This window comes from Vombatus ursinus, unplaced genomic scaffold (genome assembly GCF_900497805.2).
Source record: "Vombatus ursinus unplaced genomic scaffold, bare-nosed wombat genome assembly UNPS02014941.1, whole genome shotgun sequence".
Taxonomy (NCBI): domain Eukaryota; kingdom Metazoa; phylum Chordata; class Mammalia; order Diprotodontia; family Vombatidae; genus Vombatus; species Vombatus ursinus.
Window position 1 is genome coordinate 8,420,886 of NW_020954719.1, and position 22,825 is coordinate 8,443,710.

At 37.8% G+C, this 22,825-nt stretch overlaps 1 protein-coding gene across 1 annotated transcript in view; it reads left to right on the forward strand.

The window, feature by feature from the left end:
• DIP2B (disco interacting protein 2 homolog B) overlaps positions 1-22,825 on the forward strand; it is a 195,284-nt gene that overhangs the window by 85,709 nt on the left and 86,750 nt on the right. The window contains exons 2-3 of the mRNA XM_027844301.1: positions 368-439; positions 19,822-19,947. Coding sequence (XP_027700102.1) covers positions 368-439; positions 19,822-19,947 — 198 coding nt within the window. The remainder of the gene's footprint in view (positions 1-367; positions 440-19,821; positions 19,948-22,825) is intronic.

Genomic DNA, 22,825 nt, shown 5'->3' on the forward strand with positions numbered 1-22,825 from the left:
AGTGGTCATTTAATTAATCCTGAATTTTTTATTTAGGTAGCTCTCTTGTTTGGGGATATCCTAAGCAGCACAAAAACTAGAGCTGTGGAGGGACTTTGGGATCTCTAGTAGCGTCTGTAGCATATTTGTGAGCCAAATTTGGTTTAGGAAAATACTACTGTTCCTTATCAGCAGGCAGACCTCAATCTGTGGGAAATTATACATAACACAATCCCTTGGTGGAATGGCATGATTTGTTTTCTATATATGCTAAGGCTTCTTAGATGCCAGGATGACTCTCAGAAGCTCTGTAATCAAGATTTTTTTTTTCTTTAAATAGCAAAAAAAGAATAATCTACAAACCATTTCTGTTTTCTTGCTATTTTAGGAGATATTACCCAGAAAGGATATGAGAAGAAAAGGTCAAAACTTCTGTCTCCTTACATCCCACAGATACAAGGTAGGCATTACTCTAGTGAAAAAGACTTTGATTTTTTTTTTTATTTTAATCCAAAAAAAGAATAATCCCTTATCTTAATTTGTTCTCGTTCTCGTTTGCTCCCTATCAAACATTTATGGAGCAACACTGATCTAAGATGATGCTGAGCAGGAACTCACAGACCCAGACACACATGCATATGTGTATGTGTATGTATTTATGTCTGTATGTGTATGTGTATAATAGAGAACGGAGCCATCAGAAGGGCTTGGGGAGAGGAGGATACTAATCACAAAAAAAAAACCTTAGGATTTTGCATACTTACCTGGATTTATATTTTCTAAAACAGAAGGATTGGCAAATCATAAATGCACAAAAAGGTTTTTTCTAGTATTTATTTTTCTAATAGGGAACCTATAAAGGGACTCAACCATTCAGTTCAATTCATCAGATATTTATTAGGTGCTGGATGGTAGGCCCTGGGGATTCTCAGTAAGTGTCATTTCACCATAGAAGAGAGTTGCTTGAAGCTCAAAAACAGTTGAGTGACTTTACCCAGATCTCACCACAAGTAAGATATGAAACTTAATATCCTTAGGGAGTTTGCATTCTGTCTTTGCTGTCTCCAAATGAGATTAGCTTCAGATATATTCTAAAAATTATCCAACAAGAGATAGTCCATGATTTTCTTTAATAAGTCTTTTTTCAGTGGTAATTAGATTTGCCATAAGGAATTTCTTTCTCCTAACTATTTTTGTAATTAAAACCCTTGTCTGTCCTCAGTAGACATGGAGAGAATAGTTAGCTCATTTCCTCCAGGGTGCTCTTCCACATTTAGATCTTTCCTCAGTTATTTTCTACCTAAAATCAGAACATCCATGGAAGTAAAAACTAATTTGTATGATTTTTTTTTTTACCTTTGTAATGAGGTTCTTCCTTTTGTAAGGTTAGAATAAATACATGATCAAAAGTTTCTTTTAAGATCATTAACCTTCTGAAGACAAATATAGACAAATGGCATATGATTTGATAATTAAGTGCTGACCATCTTGTGCTTTGGGCAGCTAGGTGCCACAGTGGATAGAGTGCTGGGCGTGAAATCAGGAAGACTCATCTTCCTGAATTCAGATCCTGCCTCAGACACTTTCTAGCTGTGTGACTGTGGGAAAGTCATTTAACCCTGTTTGCCCGTTTCCTCATCTGTAAAATGAAATGGCAAACCACTCCAGTATCTTTGCCAAGAAAACCTCAGATGGAGTCACAGGGAGTCAGACACAACTGAATCAACTTAACAATAACATCATATGCTTAGTCACTTGTATGCTGTCTTAGGCTAGTGATAGTGGAAAGAACCCTGAAGGCCTTGGATCACATCTGGCCTCTAGTCAGCACATTTAGTCACGTAAATAAGAATTTCAGAATTTCCTTTCCAACATGACAGATAAATGTTGTCTAGCCTTAGCTTTCCTTTAGTAAAGGTTCCTCCCAGGACAGCCCATTCCACTTTTTAAAAAATACTTTGTAATATCATTTGTTTTTCATATTATCTGCATTTCCTTTTGTATCCTTTTCTCCCAGAGAGCCATTCCTTATAGCAAAGGGAACAGGAACCAGTTCAACAAAACTAGCCACTTTCTACACCCACGACTTTAAGCTCTGCAGAAAAGGGGCAGATACCTTTTCCAACCTCTCTTTTGGGAGGAAGTTTGGTCATTACATTTCTATAGCATACAGGTTCAGTTCTTTTACTGCTGTTTCTCTTTCTGTTGTCATGGTCAGTGACTATATTGTTATCCTAGTTTTGCTTCACTTTGCATTAATTCATCTAAGTCTTCTCTAACTTAGGAGTCCCTAAATTTTAGTGACTTGCCCAAGGTCATATGGATAATTAAATGGCAGAGTCTGGATTAAAACTTAGTTCTTCTGAGTCTAAATCCACTGTTTTTATGACTGTACCATGATGCTGCTTTAGAGTAGCTGTAATTATTAAGAAATTTTCCCTTCCATTTTACTTAAATCTTCCTCTCTACTACTTTGTCCCATTGCTCTGCCCTCTGGAGTCAAGGACAATTCTAATCCTTCTTCAAACATGACAGTCATTCAGGTATTTGAAGTCATTTCATATCCCTTGCCAAGTCTTCTGTTCTGCAGAATAGCACTCTTACTACCCTATTCTTCCCTCCTCATATGATAGGATCTTAAGACCCTTCCTTCCTGATTGCCCTTCTCTAGACTCTTTCCCACTTATCAATATCCTTCCTAAAATGTGGCACCCCAGACTGTCACTGTATTCTGTATGTTATCTGAACAGGGCAGGACACTGCTTCTCTTAATAGAGCCTTAAAATAAACATTAACTTTTTTGGTTACCATACAGTCTTGAATCATCCTGAGTTTGCTTTCCCCAAGATCAAAGAGATGCAATTTGTATTCTGTCATATGCACATTATTTAATTTGTCTTAACACGCCAACCTTTCAGGATCTTTTTTGAACTGCAGTCCAGTGTGTTAATGATCATTCCCAGCTTTTTCTCATGTGCAGATTTGATAAGGAAGCAATTTAATGCTTTTATCCAAATTCATGTCATTGATAAAAATGTTAAAAAGTAATAATAGACAGACTATTAGCAACCATATGAAAGAATACTCCAAATTACTAATAATAAGGTAAATTAATAACTGAGTTTCAAATTAGGACATTTACCCTCCATACATTCTGTGTTGCCTCCGAAATCCTCTGCCAAATTTCCTAGAAAGCTTAGCATTTCAGCAGTTCTGTTCACTAGTTCTTTTAGTACCTGCTAATCTGGACAAGGTGATTTAAACTCATTGAAGACAACTTGGTGCTCCCTTTTACTATTTCCTTGCTTTTCTTGGGTATTGACTTCCCTAAAATCCACATGTGTTCTGTCCTTTGCAGTACAAATGTCATTGCCCTGGACAAAGAATACAGAAACAATATACAAATTCAGCACCTATGCCATTTTCTTTGTAGTTAGCTATCATTGCTATTTAATTTTAGCAGTTTGTTTATTCTGTCTTTCCCCGGTATAGCTTTTAAAAATCCTTTTTCTTATCATTATTCCTGCTTAAATTCAGTTCTTTCTGAGCTTGAGCATTACTGACACTATTATTATGGTACTGTACTGTAGTTTTGTATTCATCCTTGGTTATCTGCTCATTCTTCCATCTTCAATATATGTCATTTTAAAATGTGAGTTGTTAGATGTTTCCTTGTGTATCCATAGCAGTCTCTTCAGACAACATCACTTTCTCCACCAGGTTTGTTTATCTGCATATCTTCAGAATCTTATTTTTGGGAGTTTATCAGAACGAATGTCCGCACCAACCTTGTCCCAAAAAAAAAAATTGTCTTATTTTGCTTTCTGAGTTCTTTACCTTTCTCTCAGGAGATGGGTAGTATATTTCATTGTTAGTCTTCTGGAATCCTGGTTGGTCATCACACTGATAAGAGTTCAGCGGCATCATCATCATTATAATTCATCACATTTATATACCATAAAAGATTGAGAAGAAAGAAAGGATACTGGATTTAGGAAGTTGTTGTTCAGTTGTTTAGTTATGTCTGACTCTGTGACACTGAGGTCTGTAGCACACCAGGCCCTTTTGTGCTCTACAATCTCCAGAAGTCTGCTCCAGAAGCTCACGTTCATTGCTTCCGTGACACTATCTATCCATCTCTTTTTCCTTTTGCCTTCAATCTTTCCCAACCACTTCCCAGAGTCAGAGTGCCTTGAGATTTTGTTCTCTCTTCTTACTAGTAGTGCAACCTTGGACAAATAATTTCACTTCTCTGAACCTGTTTCCCCTTCCATAAAATGAGAGCATTGAACTAGATGACTTCTAAGGCCCTTTCAACCTCTAGATTTATGATCTCATGATATCCTAACTCTTAATCTGTGATTTAATTGAAATCTTCCAAAACATAAAAATAATTTTCAGCCTTTATCAAACACACATTTTACACTTCCTTGTCAGAAGGCGGCAGTAGTGACTTCCAAAATTATTTTATTTCTCTATCATTAATCTCCAAAGTATTAATCATAAGAAAAAGAAAGCTGTATTTAATAGTGCAACTGCACTTCTTTTAGGGAGGAGAGAAAGACTAAATCTCGCATTTACATTCTTCGTCTTCCAGTTCTCATTTAGGCATAATTGTGACACCTAGTGGATATAGTGGATACGTAGGAAAACAGAAAATATTGAAAGATTAGAAACTCCCAAGTTGTTTTTTCTACTTTTTGTAATATGTAAGATGTTTACTTAAGTGCACTTCAATGCTTCTGATACTAGAGTTTGTGATCTCCCAGGGAGGAATAGACAAGAATAGTTTTGTGAAACTGACAGAGTATCCTCTCTCAGCTTACCCACAGCCATTGCCATTGAAACCTTCTCTTCTTCCTTTAAGCATATTTTTATTTCATATATTGAAAAGGCTTCTTCTCAGACACTCAGATAACAAAAAATTGTTATGTCTAATCTCTTCGATATAGGGAACTAACATAAATTTAGTAAAAGCTGTTCCATAGTGAATTAAGTGGCCAAAAGATATAAACAATCGTTGAAAAATTGTGAACTGTTAACCATATGAAAGATTTCTCCTTAATTTAATAAAGAAAAATACTGATAAAAAATAATTTTGAACTTTCACTTTGTATCCAACAAATTGACAAAGATGACAGAAGTCATTGTTGGGAGTGTTTTGGAACGATGGCACACTAATGCACCATTATTTGTGGAACTATGAATAAGTACAATCATTCTGAAAAGCAGTTTGGAATTAGGCTAAAGAAGCTAACAGAATACCTGTACTCATTGGCCTAGGGAAGCCATGAATAGGCATATCCTGAAGAAGTCAGTCAGAAAAGTTCCATATGTAACAAAATATTTATTACATGACTTTTTGTGGTAGCAAAGACTAGGAAACAAACTATATCACCATGTATTGGGGAATGACTAAATAAGTTGTACCACACGAATGTAATAGTATTTTTAGGTTGTAAAAGACATTGAATATGAAAAAAACAAAAGATCATGGGGAGATTCAAAGTGAAGCAAGCTGGACCAGGGAAACAATAACAATATAAATGGAAAGAATAACATCAACAGAAACTGAATGCTGTGAAATTTTAATGTCCAGTCCCCTACCGAAGAAGAATTATGAGAATGTGCTGTGTATGTGTAACACTGTGTCTGTCAAACTTAGTTGATGCGTTGAACTTTTTCTTCTCTTTTTTCTTTGTTCTTAAGAGTGTGTCGGGGGCTGGAGGTTGGGGGGCGGTGGGAAGAGCCAGATAATTTAAGAACTTAAGATAATGTAAAAACAAAAGATACTTTTAAAAATTTCAAAAAGAAAGGTTTAAAAAAACTTCTCCTCAACCTACTACACTTACTAGCTACTTTTAAAACTACTGTCCTGTTTCTGTGCTGCCATTCATTTCTGAACTACCCCATCTCAATCTCCAAGACAAGATCTTCTCTACCTCCCACCCTGCTATGGCCTTTTCTGCTGCAGGCAAGGAACCCTCAGACTGCTATACCTCCATCTGTTCCTAACCCTCCTGGGGCCTCACAGGGCACACATTACCATCTGCCATAAGATTGGGCCTCAAGGGAGGACCTAGAACAGTATAATTGTATACCTCTCTCACTGGACCTCCTTCCAACCAGATACTCTTTCTAAACTTACTCCTTAATGGACATCTTACCCACAATCTCCTATATTTTTCTCATTCTCAGTTACCAATTCTCTTCTCATCCATTTAATACCACTTCCACTCCCCAAATGTCCCACTCCAGAGCTTCACATCTTTTGCTCTGTACCTTCTTATATTCCTATTCCATAGCTAATAAATTTCCTTTCATCTGAAGCTTTTTTTTTTTCCACTCCTTCCATATTCTGGTACTCACTGAGATCTGACTCTATATTGATGACACAGCTTCCCTCACCATTTTTTGTAGTACTAGCTTTATTTTCTCTTTTTTCCACCCCACCCCACTCCCACCCCCTCAAATCTATTCACTGGTTATGGCTCCCTGTTGCTATTTCCTGACTCTACTGTTGTCATTCAGCAAACCTACTCCTTTGAGGTTTTCACTAATCCAAATGTATAACCTGAACTAGATCCTGGTGGTTGTTCTTTCTGGACAGTCTCCCTTCCCTGAACACCTCTCTAACATTCTTACTTTCTGAGTTCAGTTCCAGGCCTACAGTATTTTTTTCCTCCTCAACACTTGCCCTCATATTATGTGACGTCAGCATCTATAATGATGCTCCTTCAAGTACTCTTAACTTCCCAGTTCCTCAGTCTACTCATTTCCTATGACTTACTGTCCTCTCCTCCGCTTCAGCTAAACACGCAGAGATCACACCTGATTTGCTGTCACCCAGAAGTGCTCTATTTTCATATTTGAGAACTGTAAAATTCCTTTATCTGGTCATATTTGTCTTTCCGTATCTATGCCTTACAACTTCTAACCCTTTTTTTAACTCAGTGCTTCTTCCATTCTCTTCACCCTTCACATACTTCCATACCCTGTTGCTGATCATACCTTGCCATATTCCAAGCCTGGATTATTCCCACCATTTGCTTCTTTCTCTTCTATTCATGCACTGCTGAACAGAACTAGAGGAAATTACAAAACTCCTCATATTGTATAATCTCAACCGGACCTCCATTGCAGCAAGACAATCATTCTACACTCTGATTGATTCACTATATTACTTTGCACAGCAGCTGTTTGAAACCTTCTCACCTGTCCTCAAACTTCCTAAAGCACCTTGTTAGTTGAACATGTTGAATATCCTGTTTCATACTTCACTGATAAAATTGAAGCCATTTGCCAAGGGTTCCATTTTCTCTCTTCTTCCTCATCTCACATCACTGTGATGTCTTCGTCCCATTATCATCATCTTCACACCAGTCTTAAAGAAGCCTGTTCACTGAATGGACATTGCCTCACTCAAAGTAAGAACCTGGAAAAACCTTAGTTTAAAAGGGCCAAGGTCTCCCACTACATCCTGGACCATCTTCTGTCGTCCTGATAGACATCTGGCCACTGGACCTAGATGGCTGTGTAAGAGAAAGTGAGGCTGGTGACTTTGCACAGCCCTCACTCAACTCAAATCAAAGTCAGTTGCAAGCCATGTCATCATCTCCCTGATGTCATGGTCTTCTTTGAGAAAGAAGTTCAAACCACAACAGTTGAAGAGATGGTACTTCTTTTTACCAAGGTCAACTCAGTGTGTACCTTTGATTCTGTCTTCTCTCGTCTTCAGTCATTGTCTCCACCATTATCCCCACTCTTTCTTTCATCTTCATTTACTCTCTGTCGGTGGGTACCCTCTCAGCTGCCTGTAAATATGCCTGTGTCTCCCCATCCTTTAAAAAAAAACTATTTCTTGAGCCTTCTGTCCCCACTATCTTTACATTCCTCCCACTATGAGTACCCCCAAGGGCTTAGTCCTTGGCTCTTCTTTCTTAATATATATTGTGTTTCATTTTCCAAGATGATTCATTTATTATTTTTGCAGTTAATAATAGAAGTTCATTATAATGTAAGGACTATCATATTGTTGTACACTTAGCACTTAACTCAGGGCCTTGCACATAGTAGATATTTAATAAATGCTTGTTACTGAATTTTAATCATAATAATTCCCTTGGTTATACTGTATGACTGTAAATCATGGAGCTTTTCAGAAAATCCAAACTGCAGGTGAGACACAGAACAATTAAAAGGCACATAGTTATTCTAATATGACTAATGACTTCAGTGTCAGAAGTTCCTTAAAAGGAAGTGGTCTAGCCATATGTCACAAACGAAAGTAGGACAGTCAAAAGGCTACACTGTTTTGAGATATTTAAAGAACTAGACAAAGACCTTTGTTGCATTGTGTGGATCCTTTCTAGAGAATTTATTAAAGACTGTGATGAAATTCTCTCAGTATAAAAAGGCATAGAATGGGTCTGATGTGATTGAGTTGAAGGATTATCCTGGCTAATAAGATTACAAATCCCTCTAAGTGAAAATGATAATAATAGTAGATAACATTTTTATATTGTATTTTAAGGCTTATGAAGCTCTTTTCCTCATAATAATACTTTGAAGTAGATAGTCTAAGTAATATTTTCCTCATTTTATGCAAGAAAAAATTTAGGCTCATATCATGTAGTTAACTGCAGTTAACAGTTGTCCAAGCTGGGAGTAAAACCCAAGCCTTCTTATTCCAAGCACAACATTCTTTCTGCCATTCCATACTGGCTTTCCTGCATTTAACACTGTGTGTTAGTTCAACGCTTAAACTGAAATCTTTACTCAAAAAGAATAGTTCTCTTCATGATCGGGTACATGCCAGGTAGATCAGTCAGATACAGCATGACTGATTCTTAGCCATTCATCTTGTTTATTGTTTCAGTTTTGTCTGATTCTTAATGACCCCATTTGAGACTTTCTTGGCAAAGATACTGGAGTGGTTTGCCATTTCCTTTTCCAGTTCATTTTACAGATGAGGAAACTGAAGCAGATAGGATTAAATGACTTGCCTGGAGTCATACAGCTTAGTCTGAGGTTAAATTTGAACTCAGAATTTCCTGACTCCAGGCCTGGTGCTCCACCCACTGTGCTACCTAGCTGCCCCACCTAGCTGCCCCGCCAAGGTTCTGGAAAAGACCAGGAACAGAGCGAGAGAGATACTTGCCAGAGCCTAGGGGTAACAGAGGTTGCCGGGCAGCCTACAACAGCTTCATGGTATCTCCGGTTTGGTCTGCCATTGCTACCAATGGCCAAAGCACCACTTCCCATTTGTAGTCCTATCTTATGGCTTTTTATTAGTGAATTCTTTTTTTTAAATTTATTTTGATTTATCAACAATCACTTCAATAAACTTTTGAGTTTTAAATTTTTCTCCCCCTCCTTCCTCCATTCCCTCCCCAAGACAGTGCGTAATCTGATATAGGGTATACATATACATTCCTCTTAAACATATTTTTGCATTAGTGATGTTGTAATGGAAGAATTAGAACCAACAGGAGGAAACAAAACAAAACAGAAGAAAAAAATAGCAAATAGTATACTTGATCTGCTTTCAAACACCATAGTTATTTTTTGGATGTGGATAGCATTTTCCATCATGAGACCTTTGGAGATGTCTTAGATCCTTCCATTGCTGAGAAGGGCTAAGTCTATCAACATTAGTCCTTGCACAACATAGCTGTTACTGTGTACGATGTTCTCCTGGTTCTGCTCACTTCACTCAACCTCAGTCCATGCAAGTCTTTCCAGGTTTTTCTGAAATCTGCTACTCATCATTTCTGATAGCACAAGAGTATTCGATTATATTCCTATACCACAACTTGGTTCAGCCATTCCTCAGCTGATGGGCATCCCCTCAATATCCAATTCTTTGCCACCACACAAAAAGCTGCTATAAATATTTTTGTACACGTGGGTCCATTTCCCGTTTTTATGATCTCTTTGGGATACAGTCCTAGAAGTGCTGTTTCTAGATCAAAGGGTATGTACATTTTTATAGCCCTTTGGGCATAGTTCCAAATTGCTCTCCAAAATGGTTGAATCATTTCACAACTCCACTAACAATGCATTAGTGTTCCAATTTTCCCACCTCTTCTCCAACATTTATCATTTTCCTGTTTTGTCATGTTGGCCAATCTGATAGGTGTGATGTGGTACCCCAGAACCCTTTTGATTTGCGTTTCTTTCATCAGTAGTGATTTAGAACATTTTTTCGTATGACTGTAGATGGCTTTAATTTCTTCATCTGAGAACTACCTGTTCATATCCTTTGACCATTTATCAGTTGGGGAATGACTTGTATTCTTATAAATTTGTCTTAATTCTCTATATAGTTTAGAAATGAGGCCCTTATCAGAGACACTGGTTGTAAAAATTCTTTCCCAATTTTCTAATTTCTTCCTAATCTTGGTTGCATTGGCTTTGTGCAAAAAGTTTTCAATTTAATATAATCAAAATTACCCATTTTGCTCTTCGTAATGTTCTCTGTCTCCTGTTTGGTCATGAATTCTTCTGTTCTCCATAAATCTGACAGGTAAACTATTCCTTGCTCTTCTACTTTGCTTACAGTATCAGCCTTTATATCTAAATCATGGACCCATTTTGACTTTATCTTGGTATACGGTATAAGATTTTGGTCTATGCCTAGTTTCTGCCGTACTCTTTTCCAGTTTTCCCAGCAGTTTTTGTCAAATAGTGAATTCTTAGCCCAGAAGTAGGGATCCTTGGGTTTATCAAACAGTAGATTACTGTAGTCATTGACTACTACGTCTTGCATACCTAACCTATTCCACTGATCCACCACTCTATTTCTTAGCCAGTACCAAGTAGTTTTGATGATTGCTGCTTTATATGTGTTAGTGAATTCTTAAAGTATTTTGTTTCTTAGATGTAATTATCCTACTTTGGCTCACTAGACTATAGCTGGTTGATATCCTACTTGTCCATTCTTTTCTTATAACTAGCCTAAATTTTCATGTTATTTATGAACATTACTTCGGGCTACTCTTTTTTACCTCTTTTTATATCCACAGCACTTAGCACTGTGCATGACATATAGTAGGCACTTAATAAATGTTCATGGATTGATTGATCCTAAGACTGCAATAGATGATCATGTCTTGCTACTTGATATTTGACTTTATTCTTAATGGATAGAGCAGTGGGCTTGGAATCACAAAGACTCTTGTTCAGATCTGGCCTCAGATACTAACTATGTGGCCCTGGTTAAGTAACTTAAGCTGTCTGCCTTAGTTTCCTCAACTGTAAAATAGGGTGATAATGATACTTACTTCACAGGGTTGCTGTGATGTTCAAATGAGTTAATATTTATAAAGTGGGCAGCACAGTTCCTGGCACGTAGTAAGTGCTTGATCCATGCTTATATCCTTCCTTAGTAGCTAAAGCTAGTAAAGTACTAGAGAAGTTTGATGTGATGCCATAGGAGGTTAGGGAATTTTAATTACTGCTTTGTATACTCAGTTTTTTCCTACATTTTTTGTTGTAGTCATGTCATGGCTTCCCATTGCATATTTTTAACTGTTTTTGTTAATTGATATTCCAGTAACATAGACTAGAATATACAAGTAGAAGGAACCTTGGAGATTAACTGGCACAATCTCATCATTTTACAATAAGGAAATTAAGGTTCAAAGGCGAAATGATTGCCTAAGACTTGATCAGTTAGCCAAGTAAATGACAGAGCTGGAATTCGAATTCTGGTCTAGCTGTAAACGTAATGTTCCTTCCTTTGGACTGTACTAGATCACAATTCAGTGCTCCCTTTTCTTTGCTGCATTTTTGAAGTAATCTTCATCTTTGTACCTTCATGAACCTTCTCTTATATTCATCTATTATCTTTCAAATCTGAGTCTTAAAAATAGATTTGAAAAAGAAGAAAAGCAAAACTTTTAACAAATATGCATAGTCAAGCAAAACAATTTCCACATTGACCATGTCTAAAATGATTATGCATCAAGATAACTAACATTTCTTCTAGACCTTTTTTCTAGGACATCTTCACTTCAAGTCGTTTTGTTATCTGAAATTTGGCAGGTTGAACAGTGAACTTTTTTCCTGCCTTGAATAGGCACGCCATACCAGTTTCTTAAGTAGCATCAGTAACACTGTTATCTTTGGAATCCCCAGATTAAAAACTTTAGAGTAATTTTTATACTTATCTCCTTTATTTTCCCTTTACTTTGTCCCTCAAATCCAGTTCAGCAAGAATTCTGATTCCTCATAGTGTCTTTTTATTCTGCCCTTTTCAGTTCCACAGGAGAGAGGGCCCTCATCATTTCATATCTGAACTACTTTTATAAGGTCATGCCTAGCCCTCCTGTTTCTAGTCCCTTTTTTTCCCTTATTCTAATTCATGTTACGTATAGCAGCTAAAACGTTCTTCATATTTTACTTGAATAATGATATCTGAGGGGCAACTCGGTGGTGCAGTGGATAGAGCCTCAGCCCTGGAGTCAGAAGGGCCTGAATTCAAATGCGGCCTCAGACACTTGACACTTACTAGCCGTGTGACCCTGGGCAAGTCACTTAACCACATTGCCTAGCAAAACAAAACAAAAAAACAAGTAATGATATCTGAGGTTTCTTCCAGCACTGAAGCTCAATAATAACTTTTTTCATATCCTTATTTAAGAACCAACAATACCTTATTATAATGAAGTCTGAACTCCTTACCCTAACATTCTGATCTTTCCTTCAGTATCTGACTTTTTATTGCAAAATCTTTTTTATCTCTTTTTCGAATTATTTATTTAATAGCCGCCCTTGAAGAAGCAAGTAAATAAAAAGAACAGTCCTGACTCAAGATGACCTGGGCTCAAGTACTTCCACAACACACATACTGGCTCCGTGACATGGAGCAAGTCACTTACTGTCAGGGTGCCAGACTCACAGATGCAGAATGGGTGCTGATTGGTGAAGGGACTTTCCTTCTAGGGAAATTACACAGCCCAATGAAATCACAGGTCTAGTCCCAAAAAAAACTTTGCTTTGTCAATCTAATCCATGTAAGCTTATGAGCCTGTCTTTGTGTTTTGTACATGTCACTTGATCGACTTAGACTTTCCCATACTATCAGTTCCTCTGTGTTCCCCATCCCTAAAAATATTCAGTTCAGTGAAAATATGACTTTAGGTGAAGTAGAATTATCAGTGTTATAAATAGAAGATACTTTCAAAACAGTTGGTGCAGTGAAGAGTCTTTTGTGGCAGTCCTCAGGCATAAGGGAATCCTTCCCTAAGACTTCTTGGATTCCTTCCTAGTTGGGTTCCCCTATTGACCCTTACTTTCTACAACTGGGCTCACAGTTATAGCAACCCAGTGTAAGTGTGGTTGTCAGTTGGTTAAGACCTTGTCCAGGAACCCAGTTTGTCAAAGGAAAGGCCGGTAGGTCACCAGAGATTTTGGGGGAAACCAATTTCTTAATGAATTCAGGTGCTGTGAATAACATGTAAAACAATGAGTATCATTGAAAGCAGTGAGGAAGAAGGGAAAGGGAGAGGGCAAGGGGACCCTATAAACATCTCAGGCATACACACTAACCTAGAGTATAACTCACGTAAGAGCGCAGTGCTGTGTTGGGGAGCACAGAAACGCAGGTCTGTTCACCAAGATGGGGTGGAGAAAGATGTTCTACCAGAAGATATGGTCTTGCTGGAGGGGAGAGAGTGTTTCAGAAAGGAGAGAGGTGCCCTTCTGAAAATTGGGTTCTTAACACTCTGGTTTTAGATGGCCTCATTTTAACTGGCCAAATTGCATATCAGGGCAAGATATTATTTGAGGGGGTTGTTATCAGGGAGAAAAAACAAACTGGTGGTAGACAAAATATTATTTGGGAAGTTTGCCTATCAGAGAGAAAAATAACCTGGTAGTAGATAGAATATTGTTTGGGGAACACAGGTGTACTAACCTTTGAAAAATGTTATTGTCATTTTTCCATGATTATATTCTGTATGCTTATAGCTTCCCTTAAGAGTGGCCTCAGCGCCATCGGGCCAAATCTTATGCCAGTGGTTTTCATGCAGAGATTCTATAAGCTACAGCCTCCCTTAAGGGGAGACTGTCATGATGGTCTCAAGACCATCAGGCCTAATTTTTCAACATTCATCTCTAAAAATACTCAGTTTCTTTAGGTGAAACAGAGTTACCAGTTTTAGCAATAGAAGATGTTTTCTTCGGCAGGCAAAATTTATAGAACAGATTATAAAAATTATTCTCAGCAACGAACTGAGGCTATAATTTTGCTGAATGGTTCTGTCATACCAAGTTAACAGATGTACCTCTAAAGTTCATCATTGGTAGACAAGAGAAATAGAAGGTGGGAAGGCAGAGGGTTGGTAGCCAGAGGACAAAAAGAAAAAAAATCTAGTAAGAGAGGCTAATTTGTGTCCCCCACACACACCTCCCCCTTCCCCAATATAGTTTAAGATCTACCTGGAGACATGACAGTTCTTAGATGAGTTTGGTTATTTCTAAAAGTAGAAACTGTTGCTCACATGCTGCTGGAGCAGAAGTTCTTAAGCCCTTTTTGTGTCCTGGATCCCTTTGACAGTTTCATGAAGCCCATGGACCTTCCCAGAATAATTTTTTGAAATACTTAAAATAAAAGGCATGTACACAGTAATAGCAACATTGTGAGATGATCAATTATGATTTACTTAGCTCTTCTCAGCAATACAATGATCCCAAACAGTTCCAAAAGACTCATGATGGAAAATGCTAACCACATCCAGAGAAAGAACTGTGGAGTCTGAATGCAAATCAGAACATACTATTTTTCCTTCTTTTCACCCCATTTTTTCTCCTTTTGTTCTGTTTGTTTCACGACATGATAATGTGGAAATATGTTTAACATGATTACACATACTTAACCTATAGCAGATTGCTTCGCTGGCTTGAGGAGGGAGGAGGCAAGGGAGGCAGGGAGAAAAATTTGGAACTCAAAGTCTTATGAAAAAATGAATGTTGAAAACTATCTTTACATGTAATTGGAAAAAATGCTATTAAAATAAAATACACAAGATTACAAAGCAAACCAATTATATTAAAAAGTATTAAAATATATATTTTTATAAAATCACAGGTTCACACCCTCCAGGTTAAGAATCCTTGGTTTATAGGAATGCTAATATATTTTGTATCCTACTGCTGTATTGAAGCTACTATCTCAGTTTCTTTGCTTTTTGTCTAGGATATTATAAATAATCCTTCACGTTATAGCAAACAGGAATAGTTATGTCTTGTCTTTACCCATGTTTATGCCTTTAATTAATTTCTTTCTCTTGCCTTATTGCTATAACTAACATATGTCAAATAAAGGGGAAACGACATTGCCTTCCATAACTTCTTAATTGATCTCTTTGTCTCCACTCTCTCCCCTCTCCAGTCATTTTCCACATATCTTATAAAAAAAGGGCTAACCCATGGCATTCCTTTGCTCAGTAACACTCCATTGACTCCCTCTCTCCAATGTGATAAAATACGATCTCCTCAGTTTGTTTCTAAAACCCGTCACAGTCTGTCTCTACCCTACTTTTCTCTAGTTTATTATATATTATCGCTCTCCTTCATAACTCTACAGTCCAGCCAGACTAACCTCCTTACTGCTATCTGAGCTGTATTATTCCATCTCCCAACTCTTTGCCTTTGCACGTCTTTCTCCCCTTTCCATGCCTAAAATATACTCCTTCCTCAGTGCCACCTCCTCTAACATTCTTCTCCTAAACACTTCCCCTCACAGGCACTCTGCCCAGAAATTTCTATGTATATATTTTTACTTAAATTTTCTGTCTACATGCTGTTTTCCCCTAGTAGAATGTAGGAAGGAATGGTATAATTTTTTCTTTGTATCTGCCCTTTTATATAGCACCTGACACACAGGAAGGACCTTGCTGAATTGAATGCTCAATAAATGAATTCTATGGTGAATAATTGAAGAACTCTTGACTTGTGTCATGTGAATCGCTTTTCCCATCAGTTGACTTTATAGTTTTATGTTTGATAATCTTATAAAGTCTTGAATACATATCTTCAGTTGTTGTCCTCTGTTCCTAGCACATGCCATCTCTCAGTTCTCATATTCCCACATAGCCATCCATCACTGTATTGGGCCCCATCTTTGTTACCCTTCACTTATCCCCTCCTCACCAATCTTGTTACTCTTTCCTGTGCAGTCATTATCTTCCCACATCCATTCTAATTAGGTCTGTTTTTAAAAGCCAAAATGAAGAGCATAAATGAGTAGGAGAGATGAAAATTTTCTAATACCTCAACATTCTGATTTTTTTTTTTAATCCCACCAAGCAGAGTGGTTTTGATCTGTCCTTGTATACTCATCATTGACCCCTTAGGCTAAAACTGTTTTGTTGTGGCTTTTGAACTAGGCCTGTTAATTTTGTTGTGGGAAACTAGCACTAAGGAACTTCCTGTATCAGTACAGAGCAGGACCTTCTGTAAGGCTAAGAGAGTTGCCTACAGTAGGCAGTTGTGAGGGTAACAGAGCCACAAAGCTTCCGAGGTGGGACTTGAGTCCAGGTCTTCTTGACTGTGAGGCCAGCTCATTGTCCACTCTGCTTTGCTGCCTTTCAAGGCTATGACTGCTGAAAGTAATTAGAGTTTTCTTTTGGTGGCATAGAAACTGCTAATTAGAAAAAGAATCAATGTTAGATAATTATGTAGACATATTCATTAACATGCTGTGGTAGAAAGTTCATGCTGAAGTCATAAATAGCAGTGAACTTCCAAACTTCATCTAGTGTCTGAATGAGTTGAGTATAAGCCAAACACTTTTTCCTTCTTTGTGTCTGTATAAGAAAAGCTGTTTGTGTGTGTAACTCTTAATTTCCTTCCTGAACGCAAAATGTGATTGTAAAAATAGCTCCTTTCTTGTTTTTGTTCTCTATTTTTAAATCACTGAGAATATGCTTTTTAAGTGGTTATTTCTTCAGTAAATGGTTGAAGCCTTACATGCCTTATCTAAAAGAGGTCTTTTGCAGAACTCAGCATTTCTTTGAAAATACTGTATATTGCCAGTGCAAATTTAGAACACCTAGTTGGTTTCTTCTTTTTAAGAGTCTGGCTGTGTGTTTTTGTGATCCTTGGGCAATAAATAAGAGTCAATCTAAAGTGAGATAGAATGGTGGAATGGTCTTATTGTTACGTGACCTGAGTTCCAAACCCTGGTTCTACTATATATAAAGTTTTATGATGTTGTGTAACTTCTCTGAGACTCATTTTCTTTATCTGTAAGATGGGAATAATGATATTCACACTAATTATGGGATTGTGAGGAAAAGGCTTTGTAAATCTTAAGATTATATGCCTCTGTGGGCTTAGAAACTTGAAAAATGGAGGGGGAGGGAGGATTTACTCTGAGGTGCTCTTCTACCACTGAAGTGCTTGAACAAGTACATGAACTTTGTCGCTTTTATTTGGTATTTCTGAGACCTGGGTGGACAGATTTACTTCATGATTATGTTCTAGATATGCTTTTTTAGATATGAGGTGTTAGTATGCTAGACATTGTATGTAAAATAGAATTCTTATCTCCATTGTTTGTAATCTAGTCAGATGGACAAGACATAAATTAAATTCTGTAGGAACTTAGAGAAGAGAAGATATCAATTCCAATTGAAGGTTTCATAGAAGAGAGACAATTTAAGCTATGTTTTGAAGAATGTGCATAAACCCAAAGAAATCTGCCCCCTATTATTCTTTTTTTTCTTTTTAATGGACCAAAGTGAGTTTGAACTTTTTATTTTTCAGATTAATCTAAGTTTCTGATGATTTTCGGATGTACTCACTCACCATTGTACTAAAATAGCTCTCTCCAGTCTTAGTATTAATCCTCGTTTGACTAAATCCAGTGGCCTTTTTTCTGTCCTCATTCTTCTTTATTTACTTCTGTAGTATTTGACACTGACCCACCTTCTTGATACTCCCTTCTACCTTAGTTTTTGTGACCTATTTAACCTGTCTTCCTGTTTCTTTTGTTGACTTTTCATCCTTTTCTTGTCTCATAAAAAGTCGATGTTCCCAATAATTCTGGCATTGGCCCTCTTCTCTCTTTCCCTGTCTTTAACCTTATCTCTCAGGGATCTCATTCACTTCTCCCATTTTACTTTGTCACCTCTTTGGGGATAACTCCTAAATCTCTGCTTTCATTCCAAACCTTTCCCCAGAGCTCTCCTCTCTTATATATTTAACTTCCCATTGTATACCTCCAAGTAAATGCCCAACAGCACATCAAATTCAGCCTGTCCAGATGTCCCCCACAAAACGACACAAAGCAAAAACACCCTCATTTTTCCCCTGACTTCCCTTTGCCTGTTAATAGTGCCACCATCCTCCCAACTTACTCTAGCTGAGATAATCTCAAAGTTCTCTTTTACACTTCCTTCTCACTGCCCACATAAAATCACTTTCCAAACCCTGTTGATTCCACCTTGGATATCTCTAGCCATGCCACTTCATATGTAGTCTCCATAGTTCAGGCCCTCATTACCTTTGGTTTAGATGGCCACCTTCATCTCTCCTTTCTCTAATCCATCTTTCTGCTGCCCAGATGTCACTTCTGCTAAAAAAATTTTCAGGATCTCCACTGCCTGCCAAATAAACACAGAGTCCTGGATCCTGGTATTTAAGGCCTGTTACATTCTGGTGATGATCTAATTTTCCACTCTTGTTCTACTTCATTTTCAAATATCCTCTTTCGGGGTGTTTAGTGGTTTAATTTGACTACTTTTCAGCCCATATTCTTATCATACCCTCTCCTTTCTCTGTACTTTTCCACATTGTCTACCATGCCTGAATTGAACATCCTCTCACCTTTATCTCTGTCTGATATAATCCCTTTCTCTGCTCAAGGACCAATTGAGGTTCTACCTCTCCTCAGCCTTTCCCTCCAAAGGTAAAAATGATCTCTCTCTCCTGAAACTTCTCATGCCACATGGTTCTCTCCTTTACACTTCTCATGCTTTCCTTTGTATTGGTTATTTGTATACATTTAATTTTCCCCATTAGATAGTAAATTCTTTGAGAGCAGAATTTGTGTTATATGTTTCTATTTCCAGTGCTTTTCATGAATGAATGAACATAAATTTGTTAAGCACCTATCATGTGCCAAGCATTGTGCTGGACCCTGGGAATAGAAATAAAGAAATAGTATTTGCCCTGAAGTTTACATCCTAATAGGGTGACAAGATAACATATTCAAGAATGGGAGCCAAGTTTTGTTCTGAGTAGTAACAACAATTGTTATTGGAACAGTAGTATGGCAGATTGTCACAGTCTTGCCAGTAGCAATGATTTAATTATGTTCCCAGAGCAGGATGTGGAAGGATGGTTAAGGGAATGAGGAATGGGATGAGGAGGGCTTGCACAAATGGTGGCAAGATATCTGAACTAGAAAAGCCCTGGTTCCCTAGTGAGGGTCTAGTCAGTACTTTTTATATGTTTGAATGGAGTTGCTGAATGAAGAAAAAGTTGCTCTATTCTAGAAACAAGCAGAAATGGGGTAATTTATGTTTTCATATAGGTAGTGACTTTGAAGCTTTTAATCTTTATCAGTAATAGCATTTTTGCACTTATTTTCTATGTATTAAGGGAGGCTTAAAACTTTAGACCAACATGAGCAAAGGAGCAGGTTGTGGCAGAAGTAGAAAATATTCCTTATTTCATTTTTTTAATCTTAAAAATCACAGCTGGCCAAAAGATTATCCTTTTGTTTGTTTTTATTGTTTTTTCCTGTAAGGTGACATCTTTTGACCATTATTACTTTGGTTTGTTTTTATTTAAGTATGAAAAGTCTTCCACACTTTTTCCCCCTCCTAGGGATTGATTCCACAGTTCAAAAGGAACACAAAAACCAGACAGCTCCATCAGCAGCACCAACCTCAACCTCTTCCAAGTACCACCGAGGTCGATCTGGGGGAGCTAGAGATGAGAGATATCGATCAGGTAAAGAATGAACAAGATTATCGGTTGAATGTCCTTGCTGGTGTTAAGTGTAGACTGAATCTCCTAACAGCTTCTAATTTTCTGTAATTTAGGCCCTAAAATCCTAACTGATGTGTAATTATGCATTTTGGGCATCCAGACCAGTGATTTCATCTGTGCAAGGAACTTCCAATTTGGAAACTCCTTCAGTAACACATATAAGCAGCTCATCTGCAACTTAGAATCATGGTCTCCAAAGTGAGGCCAGTGATATGACCCTAAGAGATATGTGCTTAACTAATCAGAGAGTGGGAAGACAGATTGGATCCCACCGTCTCAAAAATCACCAATCATGGAGTTTGTCTACCACACAATCACTAACTAACCTTGCTATTCCCCCGCTCCCCACTTTTCCCTCTACTGTGTAAGCTCCCAGCCTCCCCCATCCTGAGCTAAGCTTTGAGATCACATATAACCTAATCACTACATGGATACCCACAGAGGAAGCTGAGCAGGTACAATTGGAAAAAATACCTATCCCCAGATCACCTCTTGGAGGGTAGTAGTATCTCCCCCCTTTTTCATTTTGGATGTGACAAAAGGATAGGCATACATGAGCCATCATTGCAGATATCATTATATTGTATTTTCCCCAAGTCTGCTCCTTTTCCAGATTTTCCCTATTACTGTCAAAGGCACCACCATCCTTCCCATCACCCAGGTTTATAGCTGTGATATCATTGTTGACTCCTCACTCTCCCTCATCCTACATAGCTAAACAGTTACCAAGGTTTGTTGCTTCTACTTCTACAACATTTCTTGCATCAATCCTTTTCTCACTATCTGCATAGCCACCACCTAAGTTCATATTATTATCATTTTTAATAATTATTATTACATAGCTAAACATTTATGTAGTACCTACTATGTGTTAGACACTGTATATAAAATTTATCTCATTTTATGTTCACAATAACCCTTCAAGGTAGGTGCTATAATTATCCCCATTTTACAGATGAGGAAACTGAGGCAACAAAGGTTAAGTGACTTGCCCAGAGTTACACAGCTAGGAAGTGTCTGAGGCTGCATTTGAACTGAGGTCTTCTTGACTCCAAGCTTAGCACTCTATCCACTAGCTCCACCTAGCTGTCCTCTTACAGTAGCCTCCTTATTGATATTTTGGTCCATGTTTTACCCTTCTCCAATCCATCTTTCACTCAACTAACAAAGCATTATTTCTAAACCATAAGTTTTACCATCTCACTTTCTTACTCAGCAAATTCTTGTGGCTGCCTAATTGACTCATTGACTCCAGGTTCAGATGTTACTTTGTCTTTGTCTCTCTTTTTAAATTTCTATCTTTTTGTGTGAGTTTTTTAATATATACATTTATTACTAAGTATTACATGTATAAAATTTGTAAATAATTAATTAGACATATGTTGGGGGTATACACTTGGGGTATATGATCACAAAAGTTTGGAGACCACTATCTTAGTAGCTCTCAGGGGTGCTCTCAGATTTAGTTTCTTGACTAAGGTCAGACAGCTGTGTGTCACAGGCAGGACTGGAACCCAGGGCTTCTGAGCTCTTATGCTTCATAATAGTATAATGGAAATTTGAAAAAAATAGTTCTCCAATTCTTACATTTTCTTTTTTTTCTTTCTTTCTTTTTTTTGCTTTTTTGGTGAGACAATCAGGGTTGAGTGACTTGCCCAGGGTCACACAGCTAGTAAGTGTCAGGTCCTCCTGACTCCAAGGCTGGAGCCGTATCCACTGCGCCTCCTAGCTGCCCCTCCAATTCCTGTATTTCTGAACAGAATGGGTGACCCAGGTTAAAGGAGCCGGTTTTAGGGGGTTACTCAAAAGTTACAAATACATTGTTACTGTCCGTGAGATCAGAAAATGTGTTGATGTGAGGAAAAATATAGGTAAGAGCTGGACATTTAAACTTTCCATTTTTTAATGGAGAGTTGGGGGAGGTGGCATTGTGGAGAGCAGGCAGAGAGAAACAAAGAAAGCAGTCTGGTGTTCTTGAGAAGAAGATTAAGGACTATATTTCACCAAAGGATCAAAAGGGGGAAAGGAAGAGAGTATAGCCAGTACAGGGGTGATTGGCCTGTGACAGAACTAAGAAGTCAAAGAATTGGAGGGCACTCTGAAATTCCCTTATCACAATCTGTTATTATTTCACTTCTTCCTCTGCCTTGCAACTCAAGACTCTGTTCTTCATCATCATGGATCTTGGTTGAGAACCTCAGGAACATTTTGGGGGAACCTGATCTGTGATTTCATCAGTGTAGGGAGATCCAGTCAGAAGCTTCCTTTACCAAGGCAAACAAGTGCCTTTTCTGAAACTCAGTCTTAAGAATTGCCTGAGGACACTGAGGCAGAGTGTGACTGGCCTAGGTGTAAGGCAGTGAGTACCTGCACCATGGTGGTGGCATTTAGAGGATCGAAGGGGTGGGTTTGAAAAATGTTACATAGGTTAAATCAGCAGACCCTGACAACAGATTAAATGTGGGGGTGAGAATGAGGATTGAAGGATGACACCTAGGTTGCAAGTCTATGATACTTACTGGGGAGGGTTTAGGGATAAATTTCAGTTTTGAACATGTTAAGTTTAAAATGTTACAGGACGTCCAGTTCCAGATATTCAGGAGGTAGTTGGAGATCAGACTAGTGGTCAACAGAGATGTTGGGGCTTGATAAGTAGATTTGAGAATCATCAGCATACTCATGGTAATTAAATCTATGGGAGCTAAAATAGCAGCAGAACAAATAAGTATCAAAAAATTAATCTTATAAGAAACTTCAGTGATGTTACCTTCCCCAAAACCAGAAATGCATGAAAAGTCATAGAGAAGCAGAGGGGCAAGAAGAAAGGGACCAAGCAGAA